The 19,912-nt window shown below is 46.0% G+C and overlaps 1 protein-coding gene across 2 annotated transcripts; it reads right to left on the bottom strand.

Annotated features, from left to right (window-relative positions):
- Positions 1-1,450: 1,450 nt before the first annotated feature.
- WEE2 (WEE2 oocyte meiosis inhibiting kinase) lies at positions 1,451-19,245 on the bottom strand. Of its 2 annotated transcripts, XM_066183814.1 has the most exons (17): positions 19,204-19,245; positions 18,385-18,756; positions 15,463-15,662; positions 14,881-14,929; positions 13,169-13,341; positions 12,396-12,517; positions 11,032-11,178; positions 10,154-10,255; positions 9,742-9,827; positions 8,678-8,848; positions 8,448-8,590; positions 6,010-6,046; positions 5,059-5,119; positions 3,996-4,136; positions 3,282-3,369; positions 2,660-2,748; positions 1,451-1,623 (listed from the first exon to the last, which is right to left on the bottom strand). In XM_066183814.1, the coding sequence occupies exons 2-17, from the start codon at positions 18,715-18,717 to the stop codon at positions 1,577-1,579; spliced, it is 1,989 nt and encodes a 662-aa protein (XP_066039911.1). In that variant the 5' UTR covers positions 18,718-18,756; positions 19,204-19,245; the 3' UTR covers positions 1,451-1,576. The 2 variants fall into 2 exon arrangements, with proteins under 2 accessions (XP_066039911.1, XP_066039912.1); XM_066183815.1 differs by lacking the exons at positions 1,451-1,623; positions 2,660-2,748; positions 3,282-3,369; ... (1 more) ...; positions 5,059-5,119; positions 6,010-6,046 and adding an exon at positions 6,281-7,530.
- Between the last annotated feature and the right edge of the window lie 667 nt (positions 19,246-19,912).

Raw genomic sequence — 19,912 nt, 5'->3', positions numbered from 1 at the left:
ATACAGCCGTTGCAGAGTTTTGGCAGTTCTGGCCACTCCGTTGTGGTGGTGAAGGGAATCGTTGCTGTCACTTCTGTTCTGGAGTAGAAAGGCAGTTCTCAGGCTCCAAACCAGGCACTGCCATCAGTTCCCACCACCACAGCAGAGTGCACACGAGGTGATCACTGAACAAACAAACTCAGCACATTTGCTCTAGGGCTCCTAGCAGAAAACTCAAGACAAACCCCAGCTTTTGACAAACAGGAAGAGTTTGTGTGGACCAAGCACAGACTGTACTTGGATCATTACTGTGCAAGAGCACCGTCACAATTCTCACAGCAGTACAGCAGGCTCAGATTAAACAAGTAAAGGAAATAAAGTCAGGACTTTCTATTTAAAAAGACAGTCTCCTGTGGATAACAACCCACTGAAGTAGCTAAGGCTTTGCAATACATCTAACACCCCAGTATACCAGTGACAGGGGCCTGGATACTTGTTAGAGCTTTAACATCAACCAGAAAAAGATGAATTGAAAGAATTAAAGTTTTTGTCAGTACAGACCATGTTCAGAGGGCAAAAAAAACCCCCCAAAATTCTGTAGGGGGAAAAGCTCAAAGACTATTATTAATGTGTTCTGCACTGGGCTCAGAGAGATGAGATACAAAATCCCACCAGCTCTGAAGGCAGGAAATTGTCACCTCTAATATTTTTCTTTCCCTGTTCACATCACATTGTATTACAGTGGGAATTTCACCTTCTCTTCTTCATGTAGTAGAATCAAACACCTTTTAGTTGAGCAGTTTCTTCCCAATAATACAATAATTCTCACTGTGACAACAAAACGAAGTGAAACAAGTGCCTCTCCCACACTAAGAATCCCGGACCCGGAATGTTTTTCACGCAACTCCCCAGCGGCACAGCCAAGGCCGTCGCTCCTCCAGCTCCTCCTGATGGCAAACCATGGGCACAGCACCCTAACGAGGGCCGGGATGGGAATGCCGATGTCATCCTACGCCAAATACCACAACAAAGACGACCAAAAGCAGGGTTTGGTGAAAGACAATACCTAGGATCAGCAGAGGGGCAGATGAAAATGCACAAGAGGTCTGCTCTGGACAAATCTCCAGCTGAGCAACAGTCAATGCCAATGGTTCTGCTTTAAACTTACTGCCCCAACTGGCTTAGTGAAGGAAAAATGGGGAATGACACCTATAGAGCAGAGGAGGGATGTCAGCAGTGAGAGGGGGTCAGGCTGGCAGGTTCCACAAGACAGGAGACAGATAAGGGAAGCAAAGGATAGAAGGTTTGAAAATGGCTGAAGGTGCAAAGAGTGACTCCTATTTATATATTTATCAGCTCAAGAATTGATACAGATGCCTGGGGTACCTTTTGTTTTAAGAAGAAAAAAAATAAAGTAATCCAAAAGATCTTAACAGAGAGAAAGCACATAGGAAAACAAAACACACAGAAGTACTCTCTAGGTAACAAACATTTTATTTATTTCTTAAAGAAACTACAGCAATATACATGATCACATAATTATAAAGCACTGAAAAACCAAAGGAATGAAATGGCCTGGATCCAAGCACTAAGGACATCACTCCTTGTCTCTTGTTGAGCCATCGCTCAGAAAAATCACATTATCTGAAAAGAAATTTTAAAAATTCATCTTGAGCATTGTTTTGCCTTGTTCCAAGCCTTCACACCATGAAGCTCAGGTATTTGTGTTAAAATAAGTTGCTAAGATGTAGATTTTGGAACAGAATCATAGTTCATGGAACAATGTCCAATGCAGGTTTTTTTCCCCTACATCCCCTGAAAGCAGACAGTTCAAGGTGATCATATGTACTATGCAACAAGACTGCTAAAGCTGATGAAAAGCTACTGAACAGTCAAAGACACTAGAAACATTTTAAAATAATGGTTTAATTCTTTGACTACAATCTCTATTGGTTCCAGTTTATTTCCTTTTTTTTTTGGTCATGTTCAGTCTGCACTACCATGTCAACAGCCTACAGGAATATGAGAACCTCCCCTACTTCATCAAGCCTAAGGAATTTCTGAAGGATCTTGAGACTGGGCCTTTTGAACAAGAAACCATTAGGAGAATACTAATTAAAAAAAAGAGAATTGCTTCTCCTTTTCAGTAATTTATAGCACTGCTAGCTTTTAAAGAGGCTGCAGAAACATCCAGGAATATGACTGTTCTTCCTTTTTTTTTCTTCCTTTTCCTCTGTCCTAGTTTTAGACATACTCACATAACAGAAATGTTTGCTCTACTACCCAATTAATTCACCCCTCACTCAAAAGCAACACAGTAGCAGCTCTATCCACAAAAGATGTAGGATGCTCAGGCTATTTAAAGGCTCAAGGAAAATGTTGAGTTCTCTAGCTTTCTTTGCTGTGTCAATCCAAGGCACAAGTCTCCTCATCTATTCTGTGGGGTGAGCGCAAAGGACACCAACAGTTTGCAACTGTATACTCTCATTTTCTCTGTGCTCACAAAAGCAGTATCAGAGGAAATCTACCAGTACACACTATCCATTCTCTCAAAATCCCTGAGTGTGGATACTGAGGATGAAGACAAACCAAGCTCCATTTCAGAGCTTGAAATCCATCCCCCCTCCACCCTCTTTCCATTTTAAGAGGGCAAGGGGCACCTTGGTGCTTTGTTCCTTACCTGCTATAATTGTTGTGGCCTGTCGCCTCACATTGTTCTTATCTGTATATTCACCATAATCTATCTTCCCTTCAACAAAGATTCGAGAACTGAAAAAAAAAAGAAAAACAACAAGAATTTGATTTTGGTCAGAGAACTGTGGTGCTGTTTTCCACTCTGTAATCATAGAATGGGATCATAGAATTTGGGTTAAAATGGGATCCTAAAGACCATATGTTCCAACCCCCGGCCATGGGCAGGAATACCATCCCCTAGATCAAGCTGCTTAAAGCCCCATCCAGCCTGACTTTGAACACTTCCAGGGATGGGGCATCCACAGCTTCTCTGGGCAGCCTGTGCCTCACTACCTTGACAGTAAGGCTTACATCCATATATCCAACCTAAATTTCCCCTCTTCCACTTGGAGCCCGTGACTCCTGGTCTTAACACTACACTTCCTGATGAGAAGGCTGAATTCTGAGTCTGATTCAAAGTACACAGGCTTTTGTAACAGCTGTTTGTAGCAGCTCTGCTAACTTGTTTTATGGCACCTGTGTGTTACTATAGTTCCTGGTCACCATAATTATTCCAGTAATCCATTATTAAGGCATCAAATCCTCACCCACACTTGTTATTCACTTACCCCTTCCTCACATACTGATAGGTGACATCCCTGAGGCCCGGTCTGAAGACAGAGATCCTGTGCCATGTCGTCTTCTGACTGATATCACCTAAGGTACAGAGAAGTAACACAGCTGGATGCCAAATCCTCTTTCTGATACAGGACACAGAAATTAGTTTCGACACATTGGTATCCTCAAATTATGAGAAGTGATTTGAAAACAGAAGTATACTAGCATTCCATCCCCCACTTCACTCAAGAACTAAGTGTTCCACTCATCTGTGTCCAAACAAATCCTTGTGCAGCACAGTTCAAACCAACACATTGCTTTTTCTGTAAGACAGTGCCCATGCTGTTAATTTTTCCCTGCCTCAGACACTCCACACTGAATAGAATTCAAAGAATGAGACATCTGTAGATGCAAACTGATGACAGAATCAATGAGAAAAATTATCTTTTCTTTATTTTTCTCATCCTGAAATAGAAGTAAGAGTACAGAACCTGCAATGCCTCTGTAAACCCCACCAGTGACAAACTGCCCACTCAACACAGTCTACTCTCCTCCTGAGAGCAGATGTCTCTGCAGTTTACGCTGCTGAGGATCAGTAAGAGACACACAAATGCACCAGCACCTCTGCTGACCTCAAAGGACCTTTCCCGCACCCCAGAGATTTGCAGGTGTGGTGCTGCTGCCATTCACCCATGACCTGGGACACGTTGCTTGTGCAGACTCACCTCCCTGGCCCACTTCACTATCTCCTGTCCGCCACATCTCATTGGTTGCAAGGGAAAATATGGTAACAGGATTTTTTCCTTCCACTTGCCTCATGATAGGGTCCTGTCCAACCCGACCAAGCAGCTGAACACGATTCATGGCTGAAACAAGAGAGACCAAATGCACACATAGGTGAATTATGATGCATCTAAGCATGGCAAGCCATTAGTCAGGAGCTTTTCTCAAGGATCACAACTTTCTGTACCTCCTAAGCACTTTTTAAGCTCTGGTGACATTTGGCTTTCTTGGGCCGCAGAAGATGGTTGATTGTGCCTGTACTGTCCTCATCAGTGCAAAATAACTAACTTAAAAAGCCAAAGGTTCTTTATTCTTTTTGTTCCATCTCTTTCACAGACACATCCATGTGTCACTTGAGACTGATTTGCATTTACTTATCGTGACTTTCATTTGTTTCATGATGGCAAAACACAATGCACAGCAGTACCTTTGAAACAAAGTTGCATTACTACATTCCACCCTCTGAATGAGGAAGACAGTTTTTACAGGGGTACCAGGCCTAGGCAGACACAGTCTATCCCTTCTCCATGTTCAAAAACAACTGGAAGAGGTCAGGGAGGCATCCCTCGTGCACAGTGAGCACATGAAGTAAATAGTGAAGGCTGAAGTACACCTAGAGCAAATCCTGCTGGGGCAGCAGCATACACGCAAGTGCCCCAGGGACCCAGGAGTCTGAGACACAAGCACACAAGACACCTGAAGGCAGGTGTTAGAAACCACACCAGCAGCAGACCCAAACCACTGCCACAGACAAAGTACAACTACCCGTCCTATAGAGGTGGTAGTCTTTGTCAGGGCTTTTTTCTTTGCCCCCAAAAAGTGCTGCTTCACCTGACAAAGACCAGACAGGGAGCCGCTCAAGAGTCTGCGTGCTTGAAACACACTCTTAGCTGCTACACTGAGGAGCTAACTTCTCCCTGCTCCTCTCCTGCCCTATTTCAGACGTTCTAAAACTGAGATAAACACAGTGAGTAACAACTAAATTGCATCTCAGGAGTTACTTACATCTTTCAAGTACCAATGAGGTAACCGTATCAGAGTCATGTCTTACAAATTGGCGTAGCACCTGAAGGAAGAGAAATGTGAGTTTCCAAGACACAAATTACGAACAGCATTCACAGGCCTTTACACCTCGTTTTCTGAACACTTGCAGAGGTTCTGCAAGCCTGTTCTTTTCCAGGTAACTAATGGAGGAACTGAGGAAAGAAATCTGTTCTGCCAAATGAAGCTAGTAAGATTATTTAAAGAACATCTGGTTAAATCAAGGTTAAAGAGTTGCCTAGAAAGAAGTGTGGCCCAAAGGCATACTGCCCCCCAGCAATTCTTTTTGGGACATGCAGTAACGGTTTCTCTGCAATACACAAATAGGAGGGGAAGAGGTTTGTAGGAGAGTGGGGATTTAGTTCTTTGAGCTTTAGTCTTTAGAAACAAACGGGTCTGATAGTTCTGCTCCACTTCAGAGATTAACCAGGTGTGCCCAAAAAGTACATCCATCCACTGGAATGAGCAGTGGATGCACTAACACCCTTGCTCCCAAGGCAAATCTAGGATACAGAACTCTTAGTACTGCAAGGGGGAAAGCAGTAAAGAAACTGCCATTATTCCAGCACACAGTCCATCCTAGAATAAAGCAGGAAGGGAGAAAAAAAAAATCCCAGAAACACTTCTGCTAGAGGTCCATGTGCAGGAATTGGAAGAAAGGCTCCCTTCCCGTAACACTCGGTCCAGGCCCGCGAGAGAGCTCACGCTCTTGCTCCCCAAGGGCAGACCCAGCGCCGAGGCCCCACGGGCGGGCGAGGGCTCCGGGCCGCCCTGTCCGCCCCTCCCCTTCCCGGGGCAGCGGCCGAGCGCTGTTCCGTGGCCGGAGAGCCGCCGCCAGCCCCGCGGCGGGGCACAGGGGCTGGAGCCGCCGCTCCCCCGCCGCCCCCTCCCCGCCCCAGCCCCGCACGGCCCTACCTGCCACGCCGGTCGCCGCCACATGCCGCCGCCGAGCCTGCGGAGGGAATTGCAGGGCTGAAGCAGCGCCCAGGGAGCCCCGGCCCGGCCCCGGCCCCCGACCCCGCGCCCTCCGCGCCTCTCCCGCCGCCGCGCTGTGCCCGCGGCCGCCCGGAAGAGGAAAGGGCCGGGCGGGAGGTTCCGGGCGGAAACGCGCCCCGGGCACGGAGCGGCCGCATCGCCACCCGCCCGCGGACGGGAAAAAACCCAACAAAATTCCATCACTCCATCATCGGTTAAAAAAAGTGATAAAACCTTTATTCGCACGAAACCATAGGATCTAACCGTTAAAAGCCAGCTTGTGCAACACCACAAACCAGCACAAGCTGGAAGTTACCAAGCTCTCCCCCACACTGGTGCGGTGCTCTGCCCAACCAACACAAACAAGCGACAAGGACTCCCAAAGTTACATACAGCGGGGAGAGGGGGAAGGCTTCATGAGACCTCAGGTACAAAATACATACCACCAATTAACATGGGCAACTCCCAAAAGCTAAAAAACTCTAATCGCCCTCATCTTTGCTGAAAGGCTGCAGTTCACAGGCAGGCAGCTGCCCCACTGCGAGATACCGGAGGGGAAATGGGTGCAGACAGACCCAGCTGCCAACACACTGCGGTGCTCTCCCCTGCACGAGCAAGGAGTCCTCCGCGACTGACAGAAAACAAGTCGGGCATCAGGGATAAACAAGTCCGTTAGAGCACAGCCAGTTACAAGAGTTTTGTTGCTGAAATCCGAAATAATGTTTTCCTTCATCTCCCATTCCTTAACTTGAAGTATTTCCTATTACTCTGTGTCCCCCCTCAGTGAAACACCACTCCAGCTGCGTCCCGAGCCCCCCAGGACTGCCGTGTAACCAGCCGGGCTCCTGATGTGTAGCTAAAGCTGGCTGCCATAGTCTCTGCCTACTTGTTCCTAGAAGGGGCCAGCTGTAGATGCTGTCTCCCTGAACAGCCATTAGCATCCCTCTAAAGATACAGTCAGCCCAAGTGTTAAGACCACAAATTCACCAGTTACAGGGCCCAACTCAAGAAGGAGGGAAGGGAGAAAACGTCATCCTTTTGTCACGGCAGAGTTACACTGAGTCTATAGCAAGGCCAGTTCCACAAGAAATTAGACAGGTAAAAGACTGAGGACAACCTTAAATCACATGATCCAACACTTACAAGCCGGTTATTCTTTTCTCAGTCAACATCTTATCATAACTAACAGGGGAACAAAAAAACCCAATAAAAAGAAAGTGACGGGGAGACAATATGGGGCATTGGTCTGTGCAGACCCTCTGCTTTCACAGGGCCATTCAGCAGTCTTTGGACAACACAGAAATTCAGTAACCCAGAGTAAAGCTAAACGAGCGACAGCTCTTCCCTCCCACCAGACGCTTGCTCTTCTGCTTAGAAGAGGTTTCAGACTCTTGTAACTTGGCACTTCCTAAGGCTTGGTCCTTCATGAGGGTCTGGGCAAGGCGAGCTGCTTTAAGTTCCCTGCAGGGGGGAGACGGAAGGAAGAAGAAAGGAAGAAAACCGTGTCATGCATGAATCCCCATCAGCTACAGAAGCAAACTATGAACAATCTTGCACAAGAGGGTTACTGTAATACTTCAGCTCTGCTGGAAGGGGGCAACTTCTTGGCCCAGAGAGTAACATTAAGATTACTGTAGCTGTCTCTAGAGTTTCTGCTTGAAAAGGTATGAGCTCTGAAGATTTACCAGAAGAAAACTATGTATCAGGTCAGCAACACACTGGCACCAAAATGAGGAGCCCCTAGCTCAGTTTTTCTCCCATTGTTTCACGTATCTGATAATGGTTTAACTTAGAGCAATGTCATCAGCACAAATACCTAAACAAAGGCATATGCTTCTTTTCCATTTCCTTTTTTCCTTAGTACTTGCTGTCCTTCCAGAGCATTCACTCTTCTGTCTACACAGAAAACCTACTCCTCAGCTGACTACTACACTTAGAGGGGCTGTGGGGCGGTTCTTAGATCCCAGCACTTCAAAACACTACTGCCAAGAGCAAGGGAAAAAAGGATGTCTGCCACCACCTGATAGTGGGCTAAGCACAGAGGGAAGAGAACTATCTCAGCACGTAGTCAGTTCCTCATCTGCCCACTGCCTGGAGGTTGTATCAGCATTTTGCATCACCGGTAGCTGCAAGAAGCTCACAAGTTCACTCTTGTAATTCAGCCAGCAGCTCCTCCAAGCAAGAGCTGAAGCACAGCTGCTGCCTGGGCACTGCAAATCCCTGTTTTACATCCCCACCACGCCCACAGCTCCAGGCACAGGAGCTGTCCAGGGATATCTGTACGTGCATTCCCCCAGCACTACCATCCTCCCTTCAAAACTGGTGCCCTGCGTTGTTGTGCCCATGCCTTTCCCCCTTCGTGCCCAAGCCAGCCCTACCTTTCTAGCATGGCAGTCTTGCATTTCTCCACGTTTAGCTGCTCCTGGAGCTGCACAGCTTTACCACACGAAGGACGGAGAATGGGGTGTTTGGTGAGAGCTGTGGCAGAAGGTCTTTGCACTGGATCCGGATGGATCATGAGCTAGAAGGCAAAGGAGAGTTCAGAGTTTAACACTGCCATCACATGCCAGCTGCAAAAGCCACCATCCTGTCAGTGCTGTTTCCTCACCTTAAGGAGCTCAAGAAAGTGGTGGGGAAGCTTCTGGGGGAGGGGTGGGATGTTGCCTTTGCGGATGTGGTGCCACAGGGCCCCGTTGTGAGGCAGCGGCGCTGCTCCAGCTGCCAGAGCCACCGTGAGTGCCAGGGCAAAGATGTCTGCCTTGGGCAAGTAGCAGTATTGCTGCAGAGAGAGGGGAAAGGTGTTAGAAAGGAGCATCTTGCTACACTAAGCAAAGGTGAGTTGGGCTATGAGCTCAAAAAGAAACAGCCAAGCAAGTGTGTGTATATGGCACTGCCTTCACCACCCCAGTGAGCTGTTTTCACCTCTTCAGGAAATAAAGATTGGCAGCAGGCAGTACCACTAATCAACAGCATGTTGGACCTTGCAGGCCATGTTGGGATCACTGCAGTAACTCCAGAGGATGGCCTAACATGTGTACCTCCAGCCTTCACCACAAGGCACTAAGCTACCCATGCCCAACTCAAACTGAAGACTGCATCCGATACATAGGCCTAACAGTTCCTAAATCCACTTGCAGCACAGATACTGTCACCTAAACAACTGACCTGAATAACACATCCAACCTGGTTGTTCAGTAGTGATTCCTATTTCATTTGTTGGCCAGAGTGACAAAACTGCAGTCAGTTTAAGAGGTGTGTTGTGCCTCCCACCTCTCACCACTACTTGTTCAGGGTTTTACAAGGCATCTGTCTGGGTAAATATATTCCTCAATAATCACATCCAGTAGTTTAATCTCAGCTGGATATGCAAATCAAATGTCTTCAAACTGATAAAGGTTTTGTCTCACTGATCCCTCAAGGGGAATAGTTGCAATAGTCCAATGGTAGCTACTTACGAAATATTTACATATGAAGTAAGTATTTACATTATAAGACTCACACCACTATTGTTCATGATAAAGTCCTAATTTCACAGATTTCACAGCCAGACCAGACAGAAGAAAGAGGAAATAAAGTGAGGAACAAGTTAGACTAATGACTACTCTACAGTTGATCTCTCCCCACCTGCTCTCCCACCCTTTTCTCCCCACTGCCCTGCTCTAGCAGTTGTACCTCTTGCAAAATCTCATTGGCCAAAAACCGTCTGTCTCCTTCCTCCACCTGAGGGTTTGTTATTGATGTCACATGTCCAAGGTCACCTGAGACAAAGAATAAGCAACTGAAACGTAATGAAGCAAACTGAAGTCATTCTCCAATAAAAGCCTACATTTTATAGGCATCAACAAAGAAATACTGAGTAGGAGAGCAAGCCTGCTCCTAACCCAGGAATCTGCACTTGGAAACAAGTATATGATTTTTCTGTGGCTTGTCTTCTTAGAGGAATTAATTCTGGTGAGTAATTGGGGCATTCATGACTATCCTATCAGTTTTGTGTGCAAGTCTCTTCAGCCGCAGGACACAGCAGTCTCAGGCAGTAATGGACAGCCCTAATCTTAGGCCAGCTGTAAAGTAGGCTGAAACCTACCAATCTTATACACCACACCAGGAGAGGATTCATCTTCACTGTCACTCTCCTCCTGCCCAGCAGGGCCTGAAACTGCCAGCTTGTGACAGATGAAGATATTACCTGCAAGACAGAGAAGTTTAGCAACAAGGTGATATCAGTAGTCAGGCTGCAGCAGTCTGACAACTGTAAAAATCCCACCTGTCAAAGTAGTTAAGCTTTGCAGCCAGAGAAACTATGCACCTGCTTCCTACCCAGTAGTCAGCTTTCTGCCCAGCTCACATTCAGCCACACAGCTGGCATAAGACAGTTGTATCTTGTACATAAAATATGTCAGTGAAATCAACTTTCCCCTCCCTCTACGCTACAAACAAAAATTCAGCAGGAAAAAGGAGCTCCACTCTAAGAATAGTAACAATGTGACAGAGGGGGAGCATTGCCCTGGAAGTGACCATCCTGAGCTGCAGAGAGGAAACCTTGTTACCATTTCTGCAGGAACTTAATCCCTCAAGGTAGGTAAACACAAAAGTCAAGTGTTGCACAAGACAGCAGTAAACAAGGAAGTTCCCATCTTCCCTGGCAGCCCTACTTGCTCCTCCAGTGCAGGTGATTCCCAAGAGCCAGGATTACAAAGGTCATGAGACAGGAGAAAAATGCTGCCAACTAGCCAGAGAAGGCTCAATTTTAGAGCAGCACAGATCAAAATAAAAATTTAAAAAAAAAAAAAAAAAAAAAAAAAAAAAAAAAAAAAAACAAACCCTTAAACACCATACACATAACAAGGGCAAGCTCCTCTTTGAAGCACTACAATCAGTCAACTCAGAAGGATTTATCACAGGTCCTGCCACTGACGGATCACTAGGAAAACCCTCCAAAAAGGAGGAGGGCACTATACTTACTAGGTTTGATATCCAGGTGCACAAGGCCAGAGTTGTGGATGTATTTTAGTCCCATGGAGACTTGCAGCAATATTTCCTTCAGCTCTCCTTCTGGGAAATACTGCCCAAGCTTTGCATTTTCCAGCAGCACATCTTGGAGGCTCCCACCTAGGGGAAAACGGTCAGTCAGAGACCTGACAGAGGTCTTATGGAACAGCATGATTGAAATAGCTTAGCTGCCCAGAACACTTGGAGGCTGGCTAGTGACAAACCCCAACCACACCAGCTCTGTGTGCTCTAGTGAGCAAACTCAGACATCAACATTTGGCTTTAGCCTTTTCCACTGCCCTGGAATGCCCAGCCTCCTGCTGGACAAGGATGAACTACTGCAGTTCTACCTCCAGCCTACATCCTGCCAGGAGGGCTGACCTGTTAATGATGCCAGTGCTGCTGCAAATGAACAACAAAATTTGCTTCTGCTGTGCTTAGATGCAGAAAGCAGGTATAGGACGGGTGGAACAAGGAAATTAAGTTCCCACTAGCAGATTTTTGACTGAAAAGCATTAACATTCAACACAGTTTGGCAGGTCTCCATTGAGACACACTGGGTATTTCAGAGCTAGAAGATATCGTTGCCTCTGACTCCATCAGCTTACTTTTCACCACCTCTCTTTTAGTCTCAGATGTTCAGCCACCAGAACACAAGCAATACATCAGTCCTGCAGCAATGAGCACTACCTTTCATGGTTGCCTCCACCAGATTTGAAAGCAATACTCCAAACAGCTGTCACCACTCTTCATTGAACCCCAAGACTCTAGGTGCAATCAAAAGATAAACACTACATATTTGCCTTCAGCAACTCTGGTAGCTAAAGGTAAAGTCGGAGTTTACCACCCTGCCTGCAGCACCCCATTTATACTTTGCCTCATCATTTGCTCCATTCTTCCACAGCTGACAACCCCTTTCTTCTAGTCAGGATGCAAGGTGCCTTCATCTCAGCCAGTCACTACCCGTCTCCATTAAGAGGAGGTTCTTGCCAAGATACATGGTCCTTAAGTCAGCAGCTCCTGAGTCACTCATTTATCAGGTGTTACCTGGACAGTCCTGGCAGTACTCTAAGCATCAGAATGGGGAATGCTTTTCCAGGCCAGCCAAAACAGAAGCGGTTTTCAAATCCCAGAAACAGAAGGTATTCACTGCTTCTTAAACATTAGCACCACTCAGAGCTTCATCTAAATATTATGTGCCCTTACTGGATTCTCCACAGAATGCGGCCCCAGGGCAGTTTGCTTTCTTGGAAGCCAAAATATCCCACATTCAAGAACAAAAGAAGGCAACTCTGCCCATGCTGAGGCCTCAGCCTCGAACGCTGGGCAGCTCTTACCATTGCAGTGCTCATTCTGGATAATCATGTGATCGTCCTCTGCCCAGGCGGAGTAGTAGCGCACGACGTGGGGGTGGTGCCCCAGGACGGCGTGAGCATAAACCTCACGCAGTGCCAGCTGCCTAGGGAGACACACACACAAAAAGCAGAGGTGACAGACTGCCAGAGGCTGCTTGGCACCAGGAGAGGATCCCTGGTCTGCAGCCTGAAAGTCCTGAACCCCGCTGTTCCCCCTTTCTCTCAGGTTTTGACAGACAGACTGGCTATCACAGCTGCTGAAGTAAAACCTGCCTTTGCTCAAATGCCCTGAGCAGCTGTTACAGAAAATAATTGCTGTGCAAGTCTTTTGTTAAAGAGGCGAAGGCAGCAGCAGCTTCAAAGAATTTGCTTTAGCATACCGGATGCTACAAGCTGGGCAATACAGATAAGAGTAGCACTGGCCATACAGCAAGGCAGGGACAGCTGTATGGCTGTCAAATAAACTTCTTGACAGTTATTGTAAAGAAAGTGTCTGGATGGACCCAAGGCATTCAGGTATGTCATCCTCTCACTTTGCAGTGCATGTGACTTCTTCCTTCCCTAGACATTTATAGCCAATAGTTGTATAGTGGTATCTTCCCCCACTCTCCCAGCTGTTACTTCCAAGTGCAGCAGCAGCCAATTTTTGCTCATGCCACCCATCAGATACCTTTAGATCCACATTCCCTTCTTTCCATCACACCTCTCAAGAACATGCCCATCATTTCCACTGGCAGTTTTCAGCAAGCACTCACTCATCCGAGGATCCTGCCAGGGGCCTTTTGGAGCGTTTGATGGCATAAACACATCCATCAAGGCGCTTGATGCACTTGTAGACAGAGCCAAATTCCCCCACACCAATTTTCTCTAGTTCCAGGAACTCCTTCTTGTAGCGGGAAACCATATTGCTGGCTTTCAGAGTGTATCTCTGCAAAGTCACAAAAACAGCAAAGACAAATAGGAGTTGAAAGACTTAGTAGCTGTCATTGTTTCAGAGGTGCGTAACACTTGAGTCACTGAGCACCCACACTGCTCCCTCTGCCATTCTGGATGTTCATCCAGGCATATGTGCAGGTGTGTGCAGCCTTTCGCTTGTTGTGTTTTTTCTGACCACTTAAAGGCCACCTTCCCTGGTTTGGCCAAGTTGCAAGGCTGTTTTGTTGGTTTCATAAAATCAGGACTTGTTAGCCATAGAGCTAGCAATTGTAGTTAAGGAGAAATTTAGTAGAGTTGGCTGTATTTGCCTAAGCCTCCTTGGGTTACTGCCATGACACCCCAGACCAGTTCCTAGACCCACAGCTGATGGAGTCAGTCAGGGATGAACAGCAAGCAACGACAGTGTACTGGCCTGAAGACAAGACTCGAGAAGACCTTAGATCTATTGCCTATTTTGAGCTCAGGAGAGGAGCTTGGGGTGTTGGCTTCCTGTGACCCCAGCTATGCAAGAGCCACTTTACCCTGGCAGCTGAGGTTGCCTGCAGCCAAGGGCATTCTGCATCAGTTCAGGCTCCCCAGGTTTGAAGCACCAGCTGTTGACTGATGGCAGATTAGCTGGTCTCAGTGTATTGGTTTGTATTCCCACTGATATGTCGCTCAGAGACACTTTTCTACAAAGGGTTGAAAGCTGGCAGAACTGTTGGAACACAATTATTGCTACAATAATGGCCACTAGGGAACTAGGAGCTGCTGGTACTGCTGGTAGAGTGATGCCTACTGGCAGGGAAAATAAATAAAGGAAAGATGAGCACTGGAGCATGAAGTGAACAACAGGAGTGGACTAAGTGATTTTTCCCCATCCTCCTGCATCCCTTACAGCAACAGCAGCTCACGTTGCACAGTAGTTTCCACAGAAACCACTGCTGAATTTTGGTTTATGGTACATGAGCTTACAGAGGAGGAGGTAGGAGTTGGTCCTCACAGCCAGTAAAATGTGGCTCATACGAAACAGCAGCCCTTCCCAACAGGTTGCATTTCAGAAGGCAGCTATATTTTACACGAGCTTAAAAAGCTTGGCAGTAAAAATACCTCCTAGTATACTATTTTATACCTATATTACATACTCAATCTCATTAGCACTCAAGCAGAATAATAGTTCAGTAATTCACAAGTTACTTGAGGCTTTCTTGTAGGTAAAACAATAATTGTGGCAGCCCTGGATGTTGCCTGGTAGCAGATTAGCTCTGCAGGTGTAGCTTTTCCAAGGAGACCATTTGCCTGCAATCCCAGTCTCCTCGGCTAGAGGGTACCGTTATCCTTCCATAAGACTGGCTATTGCACAGTTGCAAAGAAAAATTCCATCTTTTCCCAGTTTGTCACCTCGAACAAATGTTAACAAAACATTCAGATTAGACCTTTTCTGTCATAGGTATTCATCCTTTGGCACAATACTCCAATATCAGAATAAATTCCATCAAACACCAAGCTTTTACAAACATCCACTCTGGGAGGAAAATGTAGAGACACACACCTTTGTAGGTATCTCCTGTTTAATCTGGCTTCCTGGATGAGGATCATTCCTATAACAGAAGATTAGGAAAGTCTGGTGTATCATTTTAATGCAGCAATCCAACTGGATTTTAAATCAAAACATCTTTCAAAGGAACCTGAAATCCTGCTTCACAGCCTAATTGTGTACTTTATAGAGTTGATAAACAGGTTTTTAGTTGAGGTCTTAAAGACTACAGTCCCAGGTTAGGAATTCCTTGTTTCCATTTAGAAGGCCTCCACAAAGCAATGTCAGTACTGCCTACAAGACAGAGCAGCATTGTCCAGAGGCATCATTGTCCTGGCTTCCTTATTACTGGTGAAACTGCAGCCATAGCACTAAAGAGAGCTGCTGATCCCCCACTTACCTTCCTGAACAAAGGCAATGATTGGTTTTTATTTATATTTCTGTTACCTTTATTCATCTGCTAACATTTACTCTACACAATACTACAGAAGTAGATGATTCATTGTTAGCAAATAAGTCCAGATACTGAACATCTCCATTACTTATCTCCTTCCAACAGCCTGATTACACTATGCTGCTTAAGAGCAGCTCACTTACAGCTCTCCTCTGGCCTTCCGTTTGCCATTAGGATGAAAGAGCATCTGTCGATAGGACTCTGGTGTGAAGGGATTAATGTTGACAAGAGAAGCTTGGGAAGAGTCATCAGAGTCAGCACGAGGAGTAAGTCTCAGATGTCGGAAGCCTTTGGATGGGACCTTTGTTGCAGATGAAGGGAAAGCTGTCTTGGATAACAGGCTCTGTATCGAGAGAAGGAAAAAAAAAGTGGCAAATAAACCAGAGGGTTTTGTTGTTGTTGCTGCTATTTCAGAATAAAATTATTCTTCTCCTGTAAATCAAGAACTCAGCTCTCTTCCATGGAATAGCTGAATAATTAAATCCCTGTGTCCCTAGTTTAGTCCACAGAGTTTTCATTTTCCACAAAGCATTTCATTCTTTGTTAAGCCCTTTCACATTCTATTCCCTGCTAACTTGGGTGAGGCTTGCAGAGCCATTTTGGCAAGCGCAGCCCTCAGAAGGAGCCAGCTGCTCCCCTTTCCCTCCTATAGAGAGGTAGAAATTGCATCATATGTTGCATTAACATGGAAGACCTAGTTCTGCCAGGCATGGAACTGTTGCCTCAGTTTGGTCAGGACAGGTTTGTCAAGAGATGAGCTAGAACACCACCCAAGTTTCCCAGCACTAAGCAGTATTAAGATAGGGGAAGTTGCTAGAAATATTTCTTTATATGGCTACTAGCAAAGCAAAAGGAACCCGTTTCTCCTCATGAATAAAAACCAGAGTTTCAGAAATTTAAATTCAGAAAGAACCTCTGGATCTTCTATAGTTCACCTTGCCACAGAACACAGTGGCATTGTGTTTCATTCACTAGTCCAAAACCTTGGGCCATGGAAAGAACAGACACCAGTCTTGAGCTGAAGACAAAAATCTACTCACTCTGATTTGACTCCTTCAGTAACAATCAGCTTTTAAAAACTATGTTTGGTTTTGACTTGTTTGAACATCAAGAGGGAGCTATAATGTCTAAAGGATTATTTAACATCATCCTTTCTTCTAGTTGAAAGCCCTTTCAGAACACAGTAGTCTCCCTGTTGAAGATCAAAGTAGTCTTGTATCTTTCCAATCCCACAGTGGTCTCACTATCATGGATCCTGGAGCCACATCTCCACCCACATCTGGTGGCTGTGTCTGCAGTTTTAGACAGGGCTCTGCTCTCTCATCCTTTCTATCACTTTCAATGTTCTAAGGCCAGTGCTCCCAGCTTTCTCTACAAGCAGATTTAGGCCCTGTGGAGCCCATCTTTTGCAGCATGCTTGAAAAACAAGACCTTTATCCCAGGAGAGAAAGGGAAAAAAAAATGTTGATTTCATGCAATTGCTGCTTATAGGCTACAACATGATGAACTACAAGCAGCATGTTTTGAATCATCCAGCCAACATGTTATCTACACAACGCACACCCTTGAAAGCAGCCTTCACTACCTGCAGCCCATCTGGTCTGGTAAACATTTTTATAGACCTCTATCGTGGTTTAACCCCAGCCAGCAACTAAGTCCTCTGCTTGGGAACCCTTTGTTCACAAACGCAATGTCTTCCCCAGTGGGAGGGAGACCAGAAATAGGGAAACACCTGTAAAACCTGTGGGATGAGAAAAGAACAATTTAATTATTTTAATAAAATTATTATTGCTATGAAAAGAGACAACAAAAAGAGAAATAAAACCCAAGACAGACAAGTGATTCACAATTGCTCACCACCTGCTGACTGATGTCCAGCCCATCCCTGGGCCCTAATCAGCCCCTCCTGGCTAATTTCCTTCTGTTTATATATTAGGCATGACATTCTATGGTATGAACTTTCCTCTGGTTTATTCCTGGCAGTTGTCCTGGCTATGGAGCCATAAAGCTGCTGGTGCTTCTACTCACTGGCAGAACATGGGAAACTGAAAAGTCCTTGACTTTTGGTAAACACTACCAGCAACAACCATGTCTTAGCAACACTGTCCTTAAGCCCAAAATCACAGTGCAGTGTCAGTTACTAGGAGAAAATTAACTCCATCCAAAGCAAAGATAACTCCTCACCTATGTTAAGGTGAGATTTAGGGAGATTCCTTATAAAGAGTCACTGCAGGAAATTTTTGGACTGATGCCCTTTAGACTGCTTTTCCCTAGAGAGTGGCAGGGCATTCCTCAATAAATCTTGCCACACAGTCAATCATATAAGGCCGGAAGATCATCCTTCTCCCCACATAATCAGGGTTTTGGAGGAGAAGAGAAGTCAAACCCTAGCTCAGAAGCATTAAAGGACTGATCTGTGTACCACTTCAGCAAAGGAGCAAACAACCTATCAGTAGAGCAGGAACATTGAGAGAAGACCAACAGCTACGCTTCACTGCAGGTCTGGACTGCTTGGAGCCATGCACACACCAGAAATTATCTAGGAATAAAGAAGCAGGTGCCAAGTCCCCACCTGTGCTTACTCAAGAAAAAAAGCAGTTGCATTACACTCTCTCCAAGAAGTTACACATAAAACAGGGCCTGGGCTCATTCTCCCAAGAAACTGACTCAGTAGCTAAGCTGCATTTTAGGACAGTGACACAGGTGAAGAGAGGCTAACTTCCCTCCACAAGCACACACTAGTTTGCTACCTCTTCCATAGGAGATCTGCTACCCTGAGAACAAAGCCCTGCTTTCCTCAGATTGGCTGAGCAACTGTTTCACACTAAAAGAAAAACTGTGGCACCAGACAGCAAGTTGGTTCGAGCTGATCAGACTTGCCAGGAAAAGTTCACATTGCAGCCATAACATCACTTCCAGTTTTCCAGACAAAATCCACTTGCATCCAAAAATGGCTGAATAGAGCAGCAAGCACAACTGCCTATCTCCAAGTTGCCTCCAAACAACGGGCCTCTTGCAGGGAGAGGCATCTATCTCCTACAGGGGTGCTACAGACCTACCATTACCTTAGGAGTATGTGGGGTGTCACAGAGCTGCAGCTTTTTCCAGGTGATGTGCAGCGGTGTCTCAGGTTTACTCCAGCTCTTGCTCACAGATGGGGAAGATGTCAGGGTGGGACTCATCCAGGCTTTTGTCTTGCTCAGGAAAATCTCACTAAGCTTCCTCTGAGGGGTCGTTGGCAACGGGCTGCTCTCTTGCCATTTCTGGAACTCTGAGCTTCTGGGGGGGCTCAAGCTCAATGAGTCCTCCTCATTTACGCTTCTGTCTTCACTCTCTTCACCACAACTGGAAAAGTCCAGTCGCTGAATGAATTCATTGCTGTTGTCCCAGTCATCCATGTTACCACATGAAACAGAACAGGTAGAGCTGATACTGGCCTGTTTTGTTAGAGAGATAGAAGGAGAGAAAGACAGCATTATTTACAGATAAGCTATCTTCTTCCTTGCTTCATCAGGGGCATTAGTTCTGCTGACCACACCCCTCAATCCCACATACACAGAAGCCTTGGTCATCCAAGGTCTCATCAATGTAATTGGACAGCATTGGTTTATGAAGAGCACCCCAGAATTACCAGGAACAAAGCCATTCAGCTACTGCCCACGTAACAACAGATTTTGCTTTTTGCCTTATTGGTATAAGTCAGATACAACTCAGAAGCCACTGCCTTTCCCAGTAAGTTTCCAAGAGAACTCCTCCATCCGCTACTCTCATCACACAAGGAAACACACCCCAAAGAATTAACACACAGAGCCTCCACTCCCTCTTTTCTACATTAAATTTCTCAAGCAGAAGAGGAAAGAAAAAAAAAAATCCATGCTACATACAGCTGTAAAAGCAGAGGGTGCCCCAAGGAGTCACCAGATACCCCACAGACAGCCTTGCTCCTGCCCTGGACCATTTATAACGGCCCCACACCTGAGCCAATGCTAATAGGAAACATCTGGAGCTTGGCAGCACCTGTTCACAGTTGCCTGATGGATGAGGAATTCTCTCTAGATGTAGATTTTTGGTGCCAACAACCAGCTCTGTAGGGAGTCAGGACTCTCTCTCAGTCTGAGTCATCTATCTGCTCCTGCACGCTCTCCTGGGGCCTGTAAGGGGGGTGATGTTTGCTGACAGCCTGTCTGCTCCATAATCCCATCAGAGATCCAGTCTTTGTGGGCTTTACCTGTATAAGTTGTTTGTCTTGTGGTGATGGGGGCCCTGTGTTTCCTTCTTTAATTTCACTTCCTGTGTTCAGATATGCGTTAGTCTGGGCAAGCGTTGCAGCCTGAATGGAGAGGTCATTAGCCTAATTTATAATGTATAGATTTATGAATGAATAACTTACAGGACTTCAGGAGAGAGTTAGGAGCCATACACAGGTCTCAGTATAGCTTCCCATTTGAGTTTCAAAGTAGAGGAAGGAGCTGTGTTGGTGAAGGCAGCCCCAGAGGTGGAGTGACTCTGTTGGTCCTTGGGAGCAGGTCATTGTCTCCCCTCCCTGCACCTCTTTGCAAAAAACAGGAATCTTCTGAGCCTTTGGGAACATGT

Source organism: Chamaea fasciata, unplaced genomic scaffold (assembly GCF_029207755.1).
Source record: "Chamaea fasciata isolate MVZ Bird 193981 ecotype frontalis unplaced genomic scaffold, bChaFas1.0.hap1 SCAF_5, whole genome shotgun sequence".
NCBI classification, from domain to species: Eukaryota; Metazoa; Chordata; class Aves; order Passeriformes; family Sylviidae; genus Chamaea; species Chamaea fasciata.
This window is presented reverse-complemented; position numbering and strand designations above follow the sequence as displayed.